The sequence below is a fragment of the Amblyomma americanum genome, chromosome 8 (assembly GCF_052857255.1).
Source record: "Amblyomma americanum isolate KBUSLIRL-KWMA chromosome 8, ASM5285725v1, whole genome shotgun sequence".
NCBI lineage: Eukaryota > Metazoa > Arthropoda > Arachnida > Ixodida > Ixodidae > Amblyomma > Amblyomma americanum.
The window spans coordinates 26527676-26546211 of NC_135504.1; the positions used below are offsets into that span (position 1 = coordinate 26527676).

The 18536-nt window shown below is 45.7% G+C and overlaps 1 protein-coding gene across 12 annotated transcripts in view; it reads right to left on the reverse strand.

Moving 5' to 3' along the window:
• LOC144101188 (RNA binding protein fox-1 homolog 2-like) overlaps window positions 1–18536 on the reverse strand; it is a 437474-nt gene that overhangs the window by 17103 nt on the left and 401835 nt on the right. For 8 of the 12 annotated variants that reach the window (XM_077634247.1, XM_077634253.1, XM_077634248.1 and 5 more), the window contains 2 exons: window positions 17221–17274; window positions 6745–6837 (listed from right to left, as the gene is read on the reverse strand). In XM_077634247.1, the coding sequence (XP_077490373.1) occupies window positions 6745–6837; window positions 17221–17274 (147 nt within the window). The remainder of the gene's footprint in view (window positions 1–6744; window positions 6838–17220; window positions 17275–18536) is intronic. The other 4 variants (XM_077634256.1, XM_077634252.1, XM_077634250.1 and 1 more) reach the window with 1 other exon arrangement.

The following is an 18536-nucleotide window of genomic DNA, read 5'->3' on the forward strand; positions in this document are numbered from 1 at the left end:
CCGTCTTGCAACTGTGTCGACGTACTATTCCCAAGAAACAGCTACTTGACACAAAGCCCATAAAGCCACAACTCGACCATCATTTACAATACTAGATCAGACGAATTCGTCGAGACTACTTCAACTTTGTCCCACCCCTCAAACTACTTGCATTCTATATTTGCATGGCACAAACTATCACAGATAACGTGGCAAATTAACTTTTCCCAACTTCTCACCTTTAACTAGCGGCACAAAAGTTAAACCAACAAACAGATTTCCCTCCATGCACACAAAATGCCTGCGCCAACCATCTTTACTCTCTTGCCCCAATAGCTGGATCTCAGTGAAAATCGCACGTGCATGTATGTAGTACATTCTAACGTTGCAGCACATGGCCAATTATTCCCAATGCCCTCGAGTGACTGGTTCTAGCAGGGCTACAGTTGGGACGGAGGCAAGCGTGATCTGGAGAGGCACTGGCACTAGCTTAATGCATGCTTGCCACACTACAAATTTGTGAGGTTAGTCTGCAAGTCTCCCATTATGCTCACACATTTCCCGAATCACCATTCTGAATGCGTTCCTTCTGCCATTCGCATCGCAGTTAAGTACAGGTTCAAGAAAACACTGCGCGAGGAAGAAAACGCTGCAAAGGAAAGGATGCGCTGCTCTAGCAGACTACTGGCACCAGCCAACAATTTGCAAATGTGCAGAATGTGTTGGCCTACATGGACCTCAAAAACTGCCAAGCAACAAAATATTGGACAGAAACCGAATGTCCCCGTTAATGACACAGTTCCATATGTAAAGCTGAGCCTCAATGAATGCTGGTGATAAAATACTGCCAAGAGGCACAGCTAGCTAGCAGGGTACAAACGATGCAATCATCTAAGCTTCAGAACTATATCAGCATTATACGGCTGGGCAGTGCAATTTCAAACGTCACTTTCTGTGTAATGGGGTAGTCTATAAACAACACTCAGATGAATAACTTTTAGGAAACTACGCAAATACATTTGATGCCTCAAAACTTGAAAGAACAGAATCCTTCCTGAACACTGCCTCCTTTAAGTGAAAAAGGTGGCCACAATGCAACGAGCTCTGTTCTGCTGTACAAGTAAAGCCTTGCACTGCAAAAGTAGTTTGGTAACGTCTCAAAGCAACTCAGGCTATAAGGGATGCCGTAGTGAAGGACTCCAGAAATTTCGACCACTTGGGGTTCTTTAATGTGCACTGACCTCGCAAAGTACACGGGCCTCTAGAAAAAAAAGTGTTCTGCACTACACTGTCATTAATTCAGTGGTAGCGGACAAGTCAAGACGAGTGACCGGTTCAACAAAAGCTGTCACAGGTGCCAGCAGATCTTTAGCTCAGCGCAGCCTTTGCAGTGAACTCTTTTTGGCATCAAACAAATGCACAACAGCCAGACAGGAAGAACAACGAAGATAAAAGGAGACGAGGGTTTCCAGGAGATTCAGCAAGGAGCCGTAAAAGGTGATCCAGTGCAAAAACATGAGAAAGAAGGGCAGGAAAGAGTAGAAAAGACCAACGGTTTCTTCAGCTGACAGCAAGCGTGGCTCGTCGCACACTGGAACAATGTAGAATGGCAGCTGACACTTGGTCCAGGAAGGCATACACGGTATAACGAGCATGATGGCAGTGAAAGTATGTACTGTCCCACTAGCCCCAAAGTTTTAGACAAACATCGCTGAAAATGTGCTTACAGCCACGCTTGTGTCGGCGGATGATACCAGGAAATACGGTTGGCGGGCCGGACTGCAAGCCGGCCACACATCAGGCCAAAAACAAACGAGGCTGTGCATAAAGCTGCGGCTTTTTGGCGAGAGAGGGCATTGTATTTTAATAACAAGAGTTCAATTTCTTACTGCATCTTTCAGAATGTTTCGTGCATGTGTCGAAACTGTGCTCTTCGGCCAACACTAGGGAAACATCGTGTCCTATATTTTGCTGACTAAGCTCTGGCATACAAGCCCGGTGGCCAAAAGTTCACCAGAAGCCACAAGGTCCAGCTACACATGATATGTGCTGTGAAATTAAATGCCATTGGCATAAAATAACAAAATGCAGCTACAGTCCAAGCTTACGACACTACTACACTGCAGCTTACAGGAATTAAGTATTGCACCAAATTTTGCATCTGCCAAGAAGATGTGACACAAGAGTGCATTTAATGACAGCAGAGACATGCCACAGACTGAATGGCAAATAAGAAAAACAAACAAACTATGGAGACGCTTAAGCGGAATGCTATAGCATTATATTTTACATTTGTCGCAGCTTCTGTTGCAACCCCTCTCTCTCTGTCTACGTGCGTGTCAGTTTCTTTGCAGTTGTATATGCGAAATTTGAATATCGAATTTTTTTTCCCCCCGAGTTCTGATTTCAATTCTTTATCTAGGTTGCTTCTAGAAACTAGGTTGATCACAACTCGGTGGCGATGACATCACAAGGCCACGTGACCTCTCTCTACTAATCAGCGAACTTCGTCTTTAGTATCGGCAGGGTTTCGGTACGACGCCAGCCTTAATGCCGTAACATAAAAGAAAAGCAGAAATGCTGGACACCACACACAGGAAGCTCTCACTCAAACTCATTTAGGCTGTTTCAAGCCTTCGCAACAAGACAGCCAAACAACGTGCCCTGCCCATTCTTGCACAAAAAGACGGAGCCAAAGACTCAGCCAAGTTAGTCCCCGAGACGTTCATGGGGGGAGCCAGACAACCAGACACTTTCCATCAGGCACTGACAAAGACACTTGCTGCACACACGACTAGAGAGGCACATCAGACCACGGCTGCACCCCCCATGTTGCCTCTACCAGCAGCAGCCAACACACAACTACGCAGAGGTGTGCTCCCACCAACCCAACAGACCCTGCCCAGTCCTGGCGCTTGACCAGAGAGCAACCCATCCATCAAGCAGACCTCTCTATGCTCACGATTATGATACATCACGAACATCAGCCTAGCTACGGTCACCAAAGCTCTTCAAGCAACCCTTAGTCCACAGGCAACCCTGCCCTATGCCTGATGCAACCACCTTATCCCTGAAAAATTCACTAATATCACCCGTACTCTTGACTCTCTGCCGTCCCCTGCTACACTTCCCCCCTCCCCATCGGAATCCACTCCATTACCTCAAAATGACCACAAGTTACCTGCAACCCTCCACATTAAATGCCCTACCCCATGCTATGATATCACTTACTATGCATTGTCTATCATGTGCTACAATTAAGGCATTTTGTACCGTATTGTACACATTGTGAACTGTCAGCATTTTGCGAGTTTGCTTCACATTGCACAGGTTCCTTCGTTACGGGCAAATTTACCCTCTTTCATCTTGCAAATAGGGTGCTTTTCCATACCAACTAGTGAATGCAGCAAAAAGTAATGCACAAAACAGTGCGCACGGCTGATGGCAATTTCTTTTTTTTTTGTTTGAGTTTCTTGCATCGTGATCAAAACTCAAAATGAAATCAATACGGTGCTACTTTCATAAATCCAGTTACAGTGTCAAACTGCTTTAACAGTTTGTAAGAAATTATGAAGCTAACGAATTGGCTTTCTTGAGGCATGGGCATACTATTTAGCCCCAAAAAATTTCCTTTTAATCCAAATAATAGACGGCACCTGAATGGGTTAGCTTGTGTTCCCTAACCAACCCTACTCCTCACCTGTCGCTTAATGATTATGGCCAATGCACTTTTATGTGCCAAAACTGTGGGCTATGGGCATGCAGTAGCGGAAGGACTTGGATTAGCTTTGCCCATACAAAGTTCTATGCAGAAATACACGTGTTTTCGCGTATCCGTGAGCAGCATACGAGACTGAACTTAGCTGCCAGATGCCACAGCCATAAAGGTACCGCGCTGCGAAAGGCACGCCATGACTGGCACTTAAAAGTAGCCCCGATGCCCAGAACAACTTTCTCTTCCCAAGACTACACTAGAGCAGGCTCATAGCATGGCAAGGAGTGCTCAAGATATAAGCTTCCCAGAGTAAGAAAGCCAACCTTTAGAATGCTACCAAAGCTCGCAAAGCTTCTAGTGACCTGGAGCTGTACCCAAAGCTGGACAACTTGCCAGAAAAAAAAATAACCTGCACATCCTGTAGTTATGTACATGAACACCTCTACAAATATTTACAGACTAGTGCTGCATGCTAACACGTCAGAGCTTGAATGGATTCCAAAACCTGCAGGTGCTGTGTGGATGCTTGAGGTCTCTCTCTGGACAAGCGTCAAAGCCAAGGCTCGCCCGCATGTCTCTATGCTTGCCAGTGCTTTTGAGTTAACAATCACTCCAGTAGCTGCCCATGCGCACATGCCTATGATGTTAGAATAAGTCTAAAAGAATCCCGGCATGTCTGATGAGTAACACAAAACAAGGCTGCGAGAAGGAGAGGGCAGAGTCTGTCTGGGGATTGTCCCGTCCCCGTGCTCTAGGGCACAGCCTGCAAGCAAGAGGCACACGTTCCTTGGTTTGGTTCCCTTCGAAGAAGAGGAGAGAAAAAAAAACGGAGCAGAGAAGAAAAGAACAAATGAAGAAGAAGAAGACTTGGGCCGTGCTGCAGGCAATGCTCTCTGGTGTGGTTATTCATCCAGCAACCACTCTAGCTCCCCGCACTCTGGCCCGAGCCGAGCACAAGCGTGTTTGGTTCAATGCACAGCCACCAGGCACAGCTGCAGACGCAAAAAGGAGGGGGGCCCCACTCACACCCTCCCTGCTGCTGCTGACGGCGCCATTTTGGTCCCACACTCACTGACCCTCTACCTCTGCTGAAGCTGGTGTCCGCGACAGTGCCGAAGAAGGCCGAAAGACGAGCCCACAAATTCCAAACTAGCTGCATCACCGTAGAAACCAACAAATGGGCAAACTATGACCCCGAGCTCTCTAGAATAGCTAAATGCTAAATCAACACTTCTGTGAAGTCTCAATGTAGCCTTGCAGTGATAAGCATACTGTTCTAACCCGCCACAAATTAATGAATAGCATTCATATATTGAAATCAGCAGCTGCCTAAGACATCAGCACAATCAAGTGCAAAACATTTCCTTACCTGAGAGAATGTATAATTCTAGCACTGAAGCTAGGATGCAAGCCACCTCTTAAGCTCCCAACGATGACTGCAATCGCTACCTAAGTGAAAGTTTACTAAGTGGCCAAAAGCCTAGAAGGTCGCTAATTGCAGATCGCACTAACCTGAAAGTTTGTTTCTGTTTGCAGACTATGCCCTGTGACTAGCCCACTTGCACTTCCCTGAAACTGAGGTTTGTCTACACTTGCAAATATGCCAACTGGCCAGCCCCACTGCACTTCACTAAAAACAGGTTGATCTACACTTGTGGGCTATACCCCGCTGTGGCCAGTCTGTTTGCACTAACCTGAAACTGAGGTTTGTCTACACTTGCGGACAATGTCCTGTGGTTATCCTATTCACGCTACCCTAAGAGTGAGGTTTGTCTACATTTGTAGACTATGCCCCGAGGCCAACCTGTCTGCACTAACCTGAAACGGGTTCGTCTACACTGGTGGACTATGACATCCTATGACGAAAGTAAACAATACAGACTGAAACCCCAAAATGGCTCGCGCAGCAAGCAGGTGAGGGGTAGGGGCCCTGCGGGAGGTGAACCGTGCGCTCATTCTCAGAAACTTGCAGGAAGGTTTTTTTTGTAATTCTGTTTTTCCCAGGCGAGCAACATTCTCTCTCGAGCGAGTGGGCAGAGAGGCCTTTTCTGAGGTCTTACCTTTGACCTAATAAACAAACTTTTTTCCCACCAGCGCTTTAGCTAACGCCGGCCTCTAAAGCCTCGGAGGTGGGCGACACACTCTGAAGGAACGAAAGGTCACAAGTCACACCACTGTAGGGCAAGTACTGCGCACACCCGCGCCAGAAATAACACACACACTGCCCCAGAGTTTGCATGCGGCTCGTTTTTGGACCAAGCCTGCCTGGAAGCATGCCTGGCTAGCCTCTCCCATCAAAAATTTTGTACAAGTTAAGCAACATCCTATAGAGCGAATGGATCTTCTCTACGTACAATTTATGAGAAAAAGTTCTGGCCAATACAAGCAGGTACACATTCCCTGTTGCTGGCTTGGCAAGCTCTCTACCTTCTGCCAATGGGAAGAAGGCCAGAGAGGAACAATAGTTCCACGCAGGCTTAGCCAGTGCGAACAGCAGCACACCCTCCGTAGGTTTCTCTAGGCTTAGGCAGCAACACTCTGTGTACCCAGTCAAAAAGAAACACATGGTGACACTTTCCCAACCACTTCCACGGAAGTGCTTTGGGCAGGAAAGGAAGACGGCAGCAGGATGACCCCAAAGGGGGAAAAAGAAGAGGGGAGGGGGCATGATAAAGGGATGAGCAACAGGTACCCATCCAAGATGTAAAGGTGTGATATGGAAGTAAAGTAGGGAACAACTGCAACCTGTGCAGCGGAACTGGAAGAACAGGATTGGGAGTGTGGGCAAAAAAAGATGGGGGATGTGAATTGTGCGTCTTTGGGATGGGTTGGGTAGGGGCATGTGGTATTTGGGGAAGAGCACAGGGGACATCTGGGTTTTTAGTCAGGCAGCAGGTTGGCATACATGTCACAGGTTTAAGGGCAACAATTAGAGGGCAAAAAAAAAAAGAGGAAAGGGTAAGACTGGGTTGGGGGAGAACAAGGAGCATAGAGACAGAGGCAGGGCAAACTGGCCGGAGAAGTAGGTAAAAAAAGACGTCCATGCACACCTCGATCTTTCTGCCTTCGACAACTGTGCCGTTCAATTGCTCTCGTGCTCGGTCCGCATCCGCACTAGTTGCGAACGTGACAAAACCGAAGCCCTGCATGCAAGAAAGAACAAAAGGCAAAGAGGGGCAGCGCTCCAGACAGCAGAGGTATTTTTTTTTTCTTTTTGTCCACAGGTCAAAAAGATCAACCATGCACCACCACGCACGGACTGCCTGCGCCCCAGCCGGGCCTTGGAAGGAAAAAAAATCCCGCGCACAATGCAGCAACAAACTCGGCGGAGGCGCCGGAGGAGGGGAGTGGGAGGAAAAAGTGGGGCCTCTTCCCTCTTCCTCCCTCCCTTTCCTCCCCCACCCCGCCACCGCTGGCAAACCTTCCCCGGACGACAAAGCAGTGCAAGGTGCAAAGCGCTCGGGGTCGCAGGCTCAGGGTCGCAAGCGGTGACCACTCACTAAAGGCTGTGCCGACGGGAGGAGCACAGGCAGTGACAAGCAGTTCAACTTCCCAGGGGATGCTGGCAGCCCTTACACTTATTCGCTGTCATTTTTTCTCCCCCGGCAGAAGCGGCTAGATTGCATCAGAACCACCAATCATTTAGCCCTCCAGATATCAAACAGAGGTACGGTAGAAAGACCAACTATTGAGCCTATGTACCTGCTCCTTTATTTTCCACCCCCTTTGCAAAGAACTATACACTGCTCAGTCATACCCCTCCACAAGAGCTGCTAAGGGTCCACATAACAGGTGCTCATTACCCTAAATGCTGATGGTGCCAATTGACCCCACACAGTTTTTCAACGATTCCCTGGCACTACAAAGCATGAGCAGAGTAGAGCTTGTCACTGCTGTTTCTGAGCACTGATGCACCTAGAGCCTAAGGTAAGCTTTGAGAAACACGAAAGGCACATGAAAGCCATGCAACTTCCGAGCACCGCGGCCATCTGCAACCCCCGCAAACTCCAGCAGACCTTGAGCCGCGACCGCCACCGCGCGCCACGGCGTTCAAATGCAAGTCACCCAAAGGCCCGGACCGGTTCGCATGTCCTTGCGTTATTGTTGCAGTGATGTTTTTAGGCATGTTTGGTTGCGTTCCGTGCACCATAAAAAAAAAAAAAAACAATACACACGAAAGTAAGAGAGAAAAACAACAAGCTCAGTTTGAGCAAGCTGGCAGAGTGTTGTCTGCTAAGCACCCTTCATCCCTTTCTCTGAGGTCAGATCAGCGGCAGCCAGTCAAGGTTAAGGTGCAGGCAAAAAGCTTATCAAGGAGGCGCACGTAGTTGGGTTAGAATAGCCACTTTCTCTATCCTTGTGCCCTGGATACGCCAGAAACGGTTAAATTTTTGCCAAGATTTAGAGAAGTATCTACCTACCCACACACACATGTACTATAGGTACATGTCTCACTAATGCCTGGCACATAATTAAAGGTACTAACTCCAGCGATGTCGGCAAAAAATTACCTTGTATACAACGTCCTAGCACTATAGAGATACTCCAAAGAGCTGCTCCTTTGTGCCAGGCATCCTGAACCAACCTAACCTTTCTTGCTCAGGAACAGGTGATAACACTTAACAATTAGTGACATTAGTTTGTGCACAGAAACACTAAAGCGTTACTCTACAGTCTTCAACTAAAGTCACCGCTAACCCTGAGAAGTGACCAGCCGAGAATAGGCAACACTGTACAGAAAGCCAATCATGCAGCCCGCTCCATTCTCAAAGTCAACAGTGAGACGAGCTTGGGAGAAGGCCAGGTCTTGGCCGATTACAGAGTTTCAGGCCCGTCGTGCAGCGTCCGCCCACAACTTAGTTCTCGGGCGAGGGGTTTTTTTGGGGCCCACACAGACAACCTCCGCCACCTTGCTGCTATAGCGTGAACGGGCAGCTGAAGACACCTCTCCGAAGAGCAGACACTTTCACAGCTTGCAAGACGGGGGCATACACACACAAACACTTTTCAGCAACAAATACCAGTGTATTTCTAGAGGCAATGTGATGCAAAGAAGAAAAAAAAAAGGGTAAGAAAGAGTGCAGAGCAATGAGAAAGTGCGGTTACTGCACGGTTACTAAAAACGAGAATGGCTCGCAATGCTTCACCTTCTGCCACAGACCCATGACAGGCAACCAGAAGCGACAAACATGCTTGCTTCGTTGTTTCCTTTTTTTTTTCCGTCCATGAAAAGCTACGATCTAAAGCGCTAAACCTACAGCACCTAGTCAGCCTGAAGTGAGCACAGCATCCCAAATAAGCACCTGAAAATTGAGGCAGTTTTTGCTCCCGAAATAAACCTTGTTACTCCATGCATACAAATGTGTCTATACAGGTGATCTGTCAACATCCAGCAAGGCGCCGTTAAAACTCAAGCGCCCTCTCTCTCTCTCTTCCACGAATAACGACATTGGTGAAAAAAATTACCTACGAATCGAGGCATGCCAATGCAGTGAATACAAAAAATAAGATTATTCAATGAGAAGTCCACTGCACAAGCTCTGAAGTTACTTCAACGCATACTACTAAGAATGCTCGTTAATTAGAACTCAACTTTAACTTCTGCCTTACTTGAAATGACAGCCTGGCCTTATAAACATCGTACATTAAAGAAGGCTACCGTTATTTAGAGCTCTACATGATTTGAACCAATTTCCACACTCCCGATCAGATTACTGAGAGTAGACTGCGTCAACGACTACACGGGCAGCTGCCCACATGTTCAGAGAAAAGTGATGCAGTACATGCTTCAGAGTTTGTGCAGTTGTTAACTCCAAGCAGACCAGTGCGCCTGTCAGAGGCATTCCAAGTTAAAAAGAGCCGCACGGCCCCAAAAGGCTACAAAACATTGCTGCGGCCAGACGACTTGGTGCAACCAAACAATGCCAAATGTGCCGATGCGTGGTGCAAGCATGACCACTGGCAAGCTTTTACCACTGGGGCAGAAGGTGAACCAAAGCTAGGAAATAATAAAAAAAAAAATGGTTTTCATCCATCAAGACTCTGGGTTTTAGAAAACGGTAACGTTATTAGGTTGTCAAGGGGCGAGCTGAAGAGACAGGTGCACTCGGAGAGATCGCCTTCAGAGCGGCTCGGCTGAGATTCATTCAATGCAACAGGTGTCATCAAAAAAGATCATTGGCAGGGTCATCAAGAGGTCAAGAACTGTCTCACTGTAGCAAGGCCATGTCAAGGAGAAAGAAATAGAGAAAAAAAAAATACAGAGACCATAACCAACTAACACTGCAAATGCTCCTCTATAGGCAATGCCAAACCACCACCACCAGTTGCATGACAAAAGCGCCGAAACTTGTTGTGTCAGCGAGGAAAAAACCAAGGCGAGGATAAGGCAGGAAAAGGCAGAACAGAGGTAGCGACTGAGCGTGGGAGGTGGTAATGTCAACGCAGCAGCGGAAAAGGGAGGTGCGTTTACTGACAGACAACAGGGAGCTATTAGAGCAAGGCGGAAACCAAGCAGGGGAGGAGGGCTGCAGAAGCTGAGGTGGTACGGAGCCTGCCTCCTCATGGGTGGCTTGAACTGCGCTGGTTACACCCGAATCGTGGTTCTTACACGGGTCAAAAGGGGATGGCACATAAAAAAAAAAAAGACCTCAAATATATGGTTTGGTCAAAAGAGGACAACGAAGCCAGAAGAGAAGCCCGACAAACAGCTCTAATTTTTGCTGAGAAACCAATGCAATTACTGCTGAAGTTGGCAAGACTGCACACTGGCACTAATGTAAAAAAAATCCCCAATAAAGTACGCGGCGATTTCCAGTGAGATAAATTCACATCTTTCACTGCGTGTTAGGCTTAGACTAAAAAAAAACGAAAATTCGGTGTGCTCTAAGCATTGCATTACAAACTGCAATTATATTACACTCCCCAACTACCCCGCTTTGCGCAAACGAAGCAGCGCTCCGCACCACCACAATGAAATGCACCCTCCAAAAGCAGTGAAAAAAAATTAAAAATTTAAAAATAAAAGCTCCATATTATGAGAGTTGATGCATTAACTGCCCTCACCGCAGCCCTTCCCAATCAGAGCTGAGCACAGTACAGTTCCAAAGCAGGCAAGACTACTGCAGTGCCATACAAGCCACAACCGTTGAGTAAGGCATGGGAGTCAGAAATGTGCGCATTAGTCTCAGTGGCAAAGATTAAAACTAAAGACTCTGACCTGTCTAGCTAGCTTATATTAAAGCAGATCCAAACAAACAGCACTGCAGAAAAGCTCAATGCACCAAACAAATGAGCACCAACATTGGGATGCGTGCAGCCAGCCAGAGCTCGCTGGGCCCTTCAAAACTGACATGCACAGCATACTCAGTACTAAAGGTGTATATTGACGAGGACAAACAACGCTAAGGGGCCAGTTCAGTTCAAATCCACACAAGGTATAGTAGACAACCAACTGCGGTGGGATCACTTTTCGTGAATGACGAGCAGTCATAACATGGACAAAGTGAAAACAGAACTGTTCAACAAAACCCTTGGTGTGGCAGCGATGTTCCATGCCGCATCTGAGAATTCCCTTCATTAGACCCAGAATTCCGTATTTCAGGTCATGTTCCTTATAGCAGCTGGGACACCCCAACAATTCTGGGAAAACATAATTTTGGTTTTTAAAAGTCCCGAAACTCTGCAAAAAATTTTTCTCTACGTCAAATTTTAGCCTTCAAATGCCATGAAATGAGAATTCCCAAAATGGAATACCATAGCATTCTGGTGCTATGCTCAACACTCGATACCTCAAAGCTTTGCACCCCCCCTTAAAATGAATATTAATTAGGTTTTCCGGTCTTGGCTTACAAGTGACTACCCCTACCGTCAGTGCACAACATAAATGTATTTCTTCCTTTAAAGTTGGCAAGCAAAAGTTGAAGACGAGTCTTTTTTCCAGAGGTGTATAAGAGACGCCACTATGGCAAGTAGTATTTTTCTAATCAACTAGCTGCAAGTACTCTACGCTGATTGGTAATGAGAAGTGCACCAGGCTGAGGCCACGGAAACAGGCCAAGGTTTAAACCGAGAAACAAGTGCGGCCATTTCGAAACATGATTACAATGCAAGACCTGCACCAAACAAGCCTACAGTGCGAATATCACCTGTATGGTACAATGGGGATAAACATTTGCTGTAGATGCCTCCTTAGACAGGTGGCAAGGTTCCAAGCGCACACTAGCTTCAGGTGATGCACATCAACACAGTGCGCACGGTCGACTGTCCCAACTTCACGTGCCTACCAATCCCAGTGTCGGTGCTCATTTGAGAAAAAAAAAAAGCCTCGGTTGCAGGGAGATTAGCAAAAGCCAACTATTAGTAGTGAGACAGATGACCCCACCCTGACAGCTAGCAAAATGCCAGAAACAGGGGAATGCAAAATCAATACAAAGAAAAAAAAATAAAACGGGTAACAGGAGAAGTTCAGGAAAGCGGCAGAGTGGAAGCAGCAACAACTCTACTGTAACACCAAAGGTCTCGCTCAGCATTCTCAGACGGTACGACAACGACGACAACAGGCTGAGAGAGGCGTGTGAGTTTTCGAAAGACCGAGAGAGAGAGAAGCAGCAAGTGAGGAGCGATGTGTGGCAGTGGGGACGGGGCACAGGTATCCCAGGAACAGAGGGGGAAAAGGGACACGTGTGGAGATGGGGAGGTCAGGGGCTTTCCAGCAAAATTCCTCCCCTACTTTTCCCTTCTTACAGGAGGGAAGGGATCAGAGGGCAAAGAGAGGTATGGGAGGTGGATGGGTGACGACACTTTTCAATCCTTCGCCTCTTTCGCATAGAAGAAGAAGATGTGAGCAGGGGTGTGCGAACAGCAGTCTTTCAAAACTGAATCGAATAGGAATAATGTAGCTTTGCTGCCGAATCAAATACAAACCTAACAGCAATAACCCTGAATCGAATACGAATCGAATATTTTTGATTAATATTCAGTACTTGAGCAAACATTTATACAAAATTAGTAAGTTATAGCTGTCAAAAGGTTCAACACACAAGGGGGCACGGAACATGAAACTAGCACACTAACCCTATGACCGTCATGTCATATGAATGAGAATATTATCTTTTGCTTCTGGTTACAATAGTGCACAAACTAGCAACTCACCTCAGTAGAGGAGAGGGCCGAGAGCTATGTATGAACCATAGACTGGGAGTCAAGGCTGGGTTTGCTAAACTTGCCTAAGCCTTGCCGCATTGCTTAATGTTAAATGCCTCGTATGAGCATTATCAACACTGCTACATAAACTGGCTGCGTCGTGGAGCCAAACCCTCCATCCTGCACATAGCGATCGCAGCAGCATGCTGTGTGGTGTTGAAGTGGGCCCCGTTTTTTAAAGATTTGTAGACGAAAACTATGTCGAGCTTTTTTCATGCTTCTTTCCAGTTACTCAAGAGCCATTTGAAAAGTTGAAAATTGTAAATTGTGGGGTTTAACCCCCTGAAGTAATGAGAGACGCTGTAGTGGAATGCTCCATATTAATTTAGACCATCTGCGCTGACATTGTACAGAATATTGGTGTGTCTGCTGTGGCTGGGATTGAACTCACAACCTTGGGATCAGCAGTCAAAAGCCAAAGCCACTGAGCCACCATGGTGGGTCGAGAACGTGAAAACATATTCGATTCGTTTCGAATAACTTTAAAAGCAGACTATATGATTCATGCAGTGAATCAAATACGAGGATATTCGATTTGCTATTTGAAAGTATAGAATATTCGCACACCCCTAGATGTAAGCAGCCCCTGCCTTGGCAGTTGAACATTGGTATACAAGCGGCAAGTGCAACTGGGTGGCCACTGATGAGACTCTAGCTACATGTATTAATGTGCACTCAGGGCTGGGAATCTTTATCATAAGGCATCAGGAGTTCAAATCAGTATGACTTTATACCGTCCACAACAATAGAGACTCCGAAAATTTTCACACCATGCCACAACCGCTATCTAAACACCATGCCACAAGAGCTATCTAAACAAAACATTTTTTTCGTGCTAATTCCAAATATGTAATTTAATTTAATGTGAAACAAGCTCTTGTGCACTTACGTAACACGTTATTAACTTGTTGCTAAGAGCTTTCAAGGAATTTTGCTGCAGGGAACTTGCTATAAAATGCATGTAATTAGTTTCTCTTGACATCAAGGAATGCAATGAGGGTAAAAAATTATTACCCTGCCTATCATAGATTTTCGAAGTTGCCACTTCACAAATGGGAAAAAAAGATTTGTACTCCTGTTTCTGAAGCCTTCAAAACACTAACTCAACTTCTATGTTGAGGAGGGTAATAATTTTATCCTTACAGTATTCCTTGATGTCAAAAGAAACCAATGAAACATGTTTTGGCAAGTTGTCTTGAACACAATTTCTTGAAAGTTTGCGGAAAAAAGTTACCTAACATATTCCATAAATGCAAAAAGACTTCGTTTACATAAAATTAAATTGCATATTTGAATCAGCATGCAAAAATACATATTCCCTGATGATTTCATAATTGTGACAGCAATAAAGAACTTTTTTTTAAGACCCCCTTCACCCTTTAAGAGCGGTTTCGGCCAGGCAGCACATCTAAACAGCGAGATATCAACCACAAGCCTTGGTGTCCAATTACCCCCGCATTGAGGAAAACTTTTAAATAAGCCTCAGCAAACTGCATAACAAGGTTCAACTGCCAATGTCATCTCTAAACTACCGAACCAGTTAACTTCAATTTCAGTGAAAGCAGAGATACTGAAAAATAAAGGAAAACCAAATACAGGTGAGCAAATAAAATGAAAAGATGAAAAGAAAGACAAGCCCTGAATGCACTGAACCACAGTGGCCAACAGAAAACCTTGAGGATGCTACTTGCACATCGCATGTACAATGCAAGTTACGGTTGTAATTTTGAACTGTTAAAACTACCCACCTACTTAACCTTACTGTATGCTAAAGCACATAAGTAGCCCCCCCCTCCCCCTTTTTTACGGAAATAATGATCCAAAATTAGGGGCCTCACATACATGTAGAGCCAACCTATCTGCAGGGTCTAAGGTGACTTCAGCTGAGCCGCGGGTAATATGCGCCCCACACTGGTGCCTGTTCTCAGCAAGATGCATAAAACAATGTTTGAGAAAAAAAAATGAAACGATAATTTATATGAGAACTGGTTCTGCTAATGAAATTTCGAACTTGGCGCAGTTTATAAAACTTGCTTGTTGCTAGCCAGCAGCACGAGCGAAAACTTCCGGGATTCCTGTTTTCAGATCCCAGTGCAGTTTGCCAGTGTAGAAGTGCCGATGGAAGGCAGGGAGGCAAGCTATTTTATGGCCTTCAACCTCCACTTACCCGTTTCAATGCTTACGCTGCTCTAACCCCACTCATTCCAGTGGTAATACCTGAGGAGGCAAGAAACCTAGACTGTCCTCGTAGTAAAGCAGAGCTCTAAAAACTGGCTTGCATACATCTGGACAAGAATACCCACAAATCAACCCCTTGATGATGCAAAAGGCTGAAACGCTTGAGCATGTCAAAGTTTCCTGTTGCCACTGTCACAACGCTCCAGCAGAGCTGGAGCATTTCAAAGAGAAGAAGAAAAAAAGAACACACACTGCTGAACCGGCCTGAACAAAAATGAACATGTACACGCTGAGAGCTAGCAGTACACGTGCCCTTTGTTCAAGCACAATGGCAGATCCTCAAGGTAACCAGAGTGCACACTGTCCTACAAAAAAAGCTCCAGATAAAAAAGGAAGACGCGGCAGTAATGGCTGGTTCAAAAATGAAACCAATAATGCACACAGGAGCAACGCACAGGCTGACACTGCAATGAAAAAAGCGTTTTTCAATGAAAACAAATTTGATGCCTCAGCAGCAGGAAATGCTGCTCAATGAAAAACATGGGAGAGAAATTCAGTTTAGACACACAGGGACGCTTTACTTCACTGTAAACAGCTTGAAAAAGCTCCAAGCATGAACTAATTTTCAGCACCAGATCATGAATAACTGATTTCAGTAGATATCTGAAGCTTTCAGTGAATTTATCGCGGATAGGTAATCCACTCGCCTGAAGTGTCAGTCCTGACGCTGAGTCCTTTATTTTTTGGTGCTCTAAGCAATTTCACACAACAGGACAAACTGCAAACGTCCCGGTGTGTTGGAAGAACACCCGCAGCAAGTATGCTCACCAGTTACCCATCCACAGCAGTAGAGGATTTGCTTTATTCAACAGTTATAACTAACCCATCAAGGAATGTTGGACTGAGTTAATGAAATTAACAATCTGAAGGGACAGGGGCGGGGCAGCAACTTGCTGTGGAAGATTTCAACACTGGCCTTTCGCACTCTGAACAACACTCCCGGGAAAGTGAGCAGAGACAGCAGAACTTTCAAAGCTAAAGGCACGTCCAGTGCTTCTCCGTCACTGCAGGACGGGTCAATTGATGAATGCAATTCTATCAACCGTTTGCTTCTATCCTTGCCTTTCCTGGCTCACAAAGGCTTTAAATTTTCAGTGAAAGTATTCTCTGCTAGAACACTGTGTTCAAACGATACAGGTCAAATTCAGTTTGTCCGCAGCGTCCGTTTCAAGGGTTCAGGACCTGTCAGTACAGGAAAGCATGACAGACACTGCCTTTCATCCATTTTGCGCTGCAGCCTCAATCTAGCAATTAGTGCAGCTCTCCCAGTGTCTACAGCCAAAGAAAGTTCTGCTGTGCTCAAGCCGCACCCACACTAAAAGGGAGCCCATTTCCTAAGGGCGTGCCATTTTTCCAAACTCGCATTACTCCAGGTTGCTTATTACAGTGGCACCATGATTTTAAAAACACCACGTCATGACTTTATCAAAATATAAGATGACCTGGAATACAAGATGTTAAGTCCAGCCCAACTAATGCAGACTTAGAGCAGCTAACAAGGTGATAGTTCTGCACAAAATGACCTTTTCTTCATAACTGCAAAATCGTGGTTTTGCTTCCCGTTCCAAGGAGGAATCTTGGCACTGCTTTCGACGTGCAACGCCCAAGCATGAAAGCAGCACCCCCCACCCCAAATAAAAGTTTTCCGAAGCGATTCTGGCTTCACTGCTATTATAACCCCACAGAAGGAAATGAGCTCCCTTTGGACATTTTAAAGCACTTCGCCACTAACAAAAGCCCCTGAGGGAGGCACTAACCCAGCCAGCTTCTCAGCACAAAAGCCATGGTGAAAAGTGCCTCAAAACAAATGAGGTTACAGCCAATTCGGACTGCTGTTGCATACAACCCCCTGCATTTCTTTGCACAGCATATACACTAGCTCAAGAATATACCAACACTCCATTTCAACTTTGCATCAGTATTTACAGACTATTTCCTCAAGCTTGAAACAACGGCATGCAGCGGCATCACACTGCCAAAGCTGGCAGAGTAACTGCGTCACCCAAGAGCAACAGAAAGCATGGAATCCCAACAATAAATGAAATAAGCAATGAACAAGAAACAACAATGTTGGGCCCACTCACCTTGGATCCACGCTCGTTGAAGATGATTTCAACGTCAAGAATGGCGCCAAATTGCTGCAAGGAAATTGAACAGAACGTTTTTACCTTGTGTCAGCAATCACAAACTTGCAGGTGAATAACTTCACAAGGAGCACAGATAGATGTGAAAAAGACTGCCTTAATAGCTGGCTCTAGGCCAACCTGACACTGTTCATTCCTCTGAATTTAGTGGCAATATGCGGGTCCACAGAAAGGCTTCCATGATCACATACACAGCAAACAGAAGAACAGGCAACGTCTCAGTTACAGTTCAAGCAGAGTAAAAGGTTGTATCTTCAGAGAAAAACAGGGGGCTTTTTTTACCTCCATGAAATAAAAGTAAGCGGCAAGTAAGCGGTTCAGGCTACCACATGTCAAACAGAGTTAAATGCGGCAACCTTCATATGAAGCAAGCGGCAACAGAATTCCCCCTACCAAAGAAACAATCCCGGCCCATGCCAAATCCAAGCATTACAAGGTAGCCCACATCATCTTAATAGCTAAATTCTGAGAATCTATACAGCACAGCAGAAAATCAAACCTCCTCAGGCTCCCACCATAAAAGGTAGGAAAAGCCAAGGCATTGTACATAGCAAGGAAGAAACTTCTGTTCTGCCTGCAGCACAAAAAGACGACGCTTAACTTCCATACCACTGCAGCTTTTATATTCTAAGGTAATCTGATTAATGTTAACCACTGCAGTAAACAAAATCAAGTTTTTGAGTGTAATGTGATGTCTTTTGGAATATCATACATGCATTTCTGAGCTTACCTGTGCTATCATCACTTGCCTTTCACCTTTACAGAATTCTTATTTGTCAAATGTCTGTTTCAATGAAAATGACTCATTACTTCAAAACACTAGTGTTTGGTTTTATAAGGTTTAACATCCCAAAGCCACTCAGGCTATGAGGGACGCTGTAGTGGAGGGCTCCAGATAATTTTGACCACTAGGGGTTTCTTAACATGCACTGACATTGCACAGTACACGGGCCTCTAGCATTCTGCCTCAACTGAAATGTGACCGCCGGGGCTGGGATCAAACCCACGACTTTCGGGTCAGCAGCTGAGCACAACAGTGAGCCATCGTGGCGGCCCAAAAACGCTAAGTGTACCAGTCTGAAGAGCCATAAAAGCATTACACTGGTCTGCAGGATGCGTCTTTCTAATAAAACTTTGTTAAAACCAGCCTGTATTGCTGTATTCCATCCGCTTTGTGTATGACGCAGTGTTTGCTCTGCAAGTTCTTGAGAACCAAGACACCGACTAGCTCAACGCAGCACTCAAATACCTCTGCT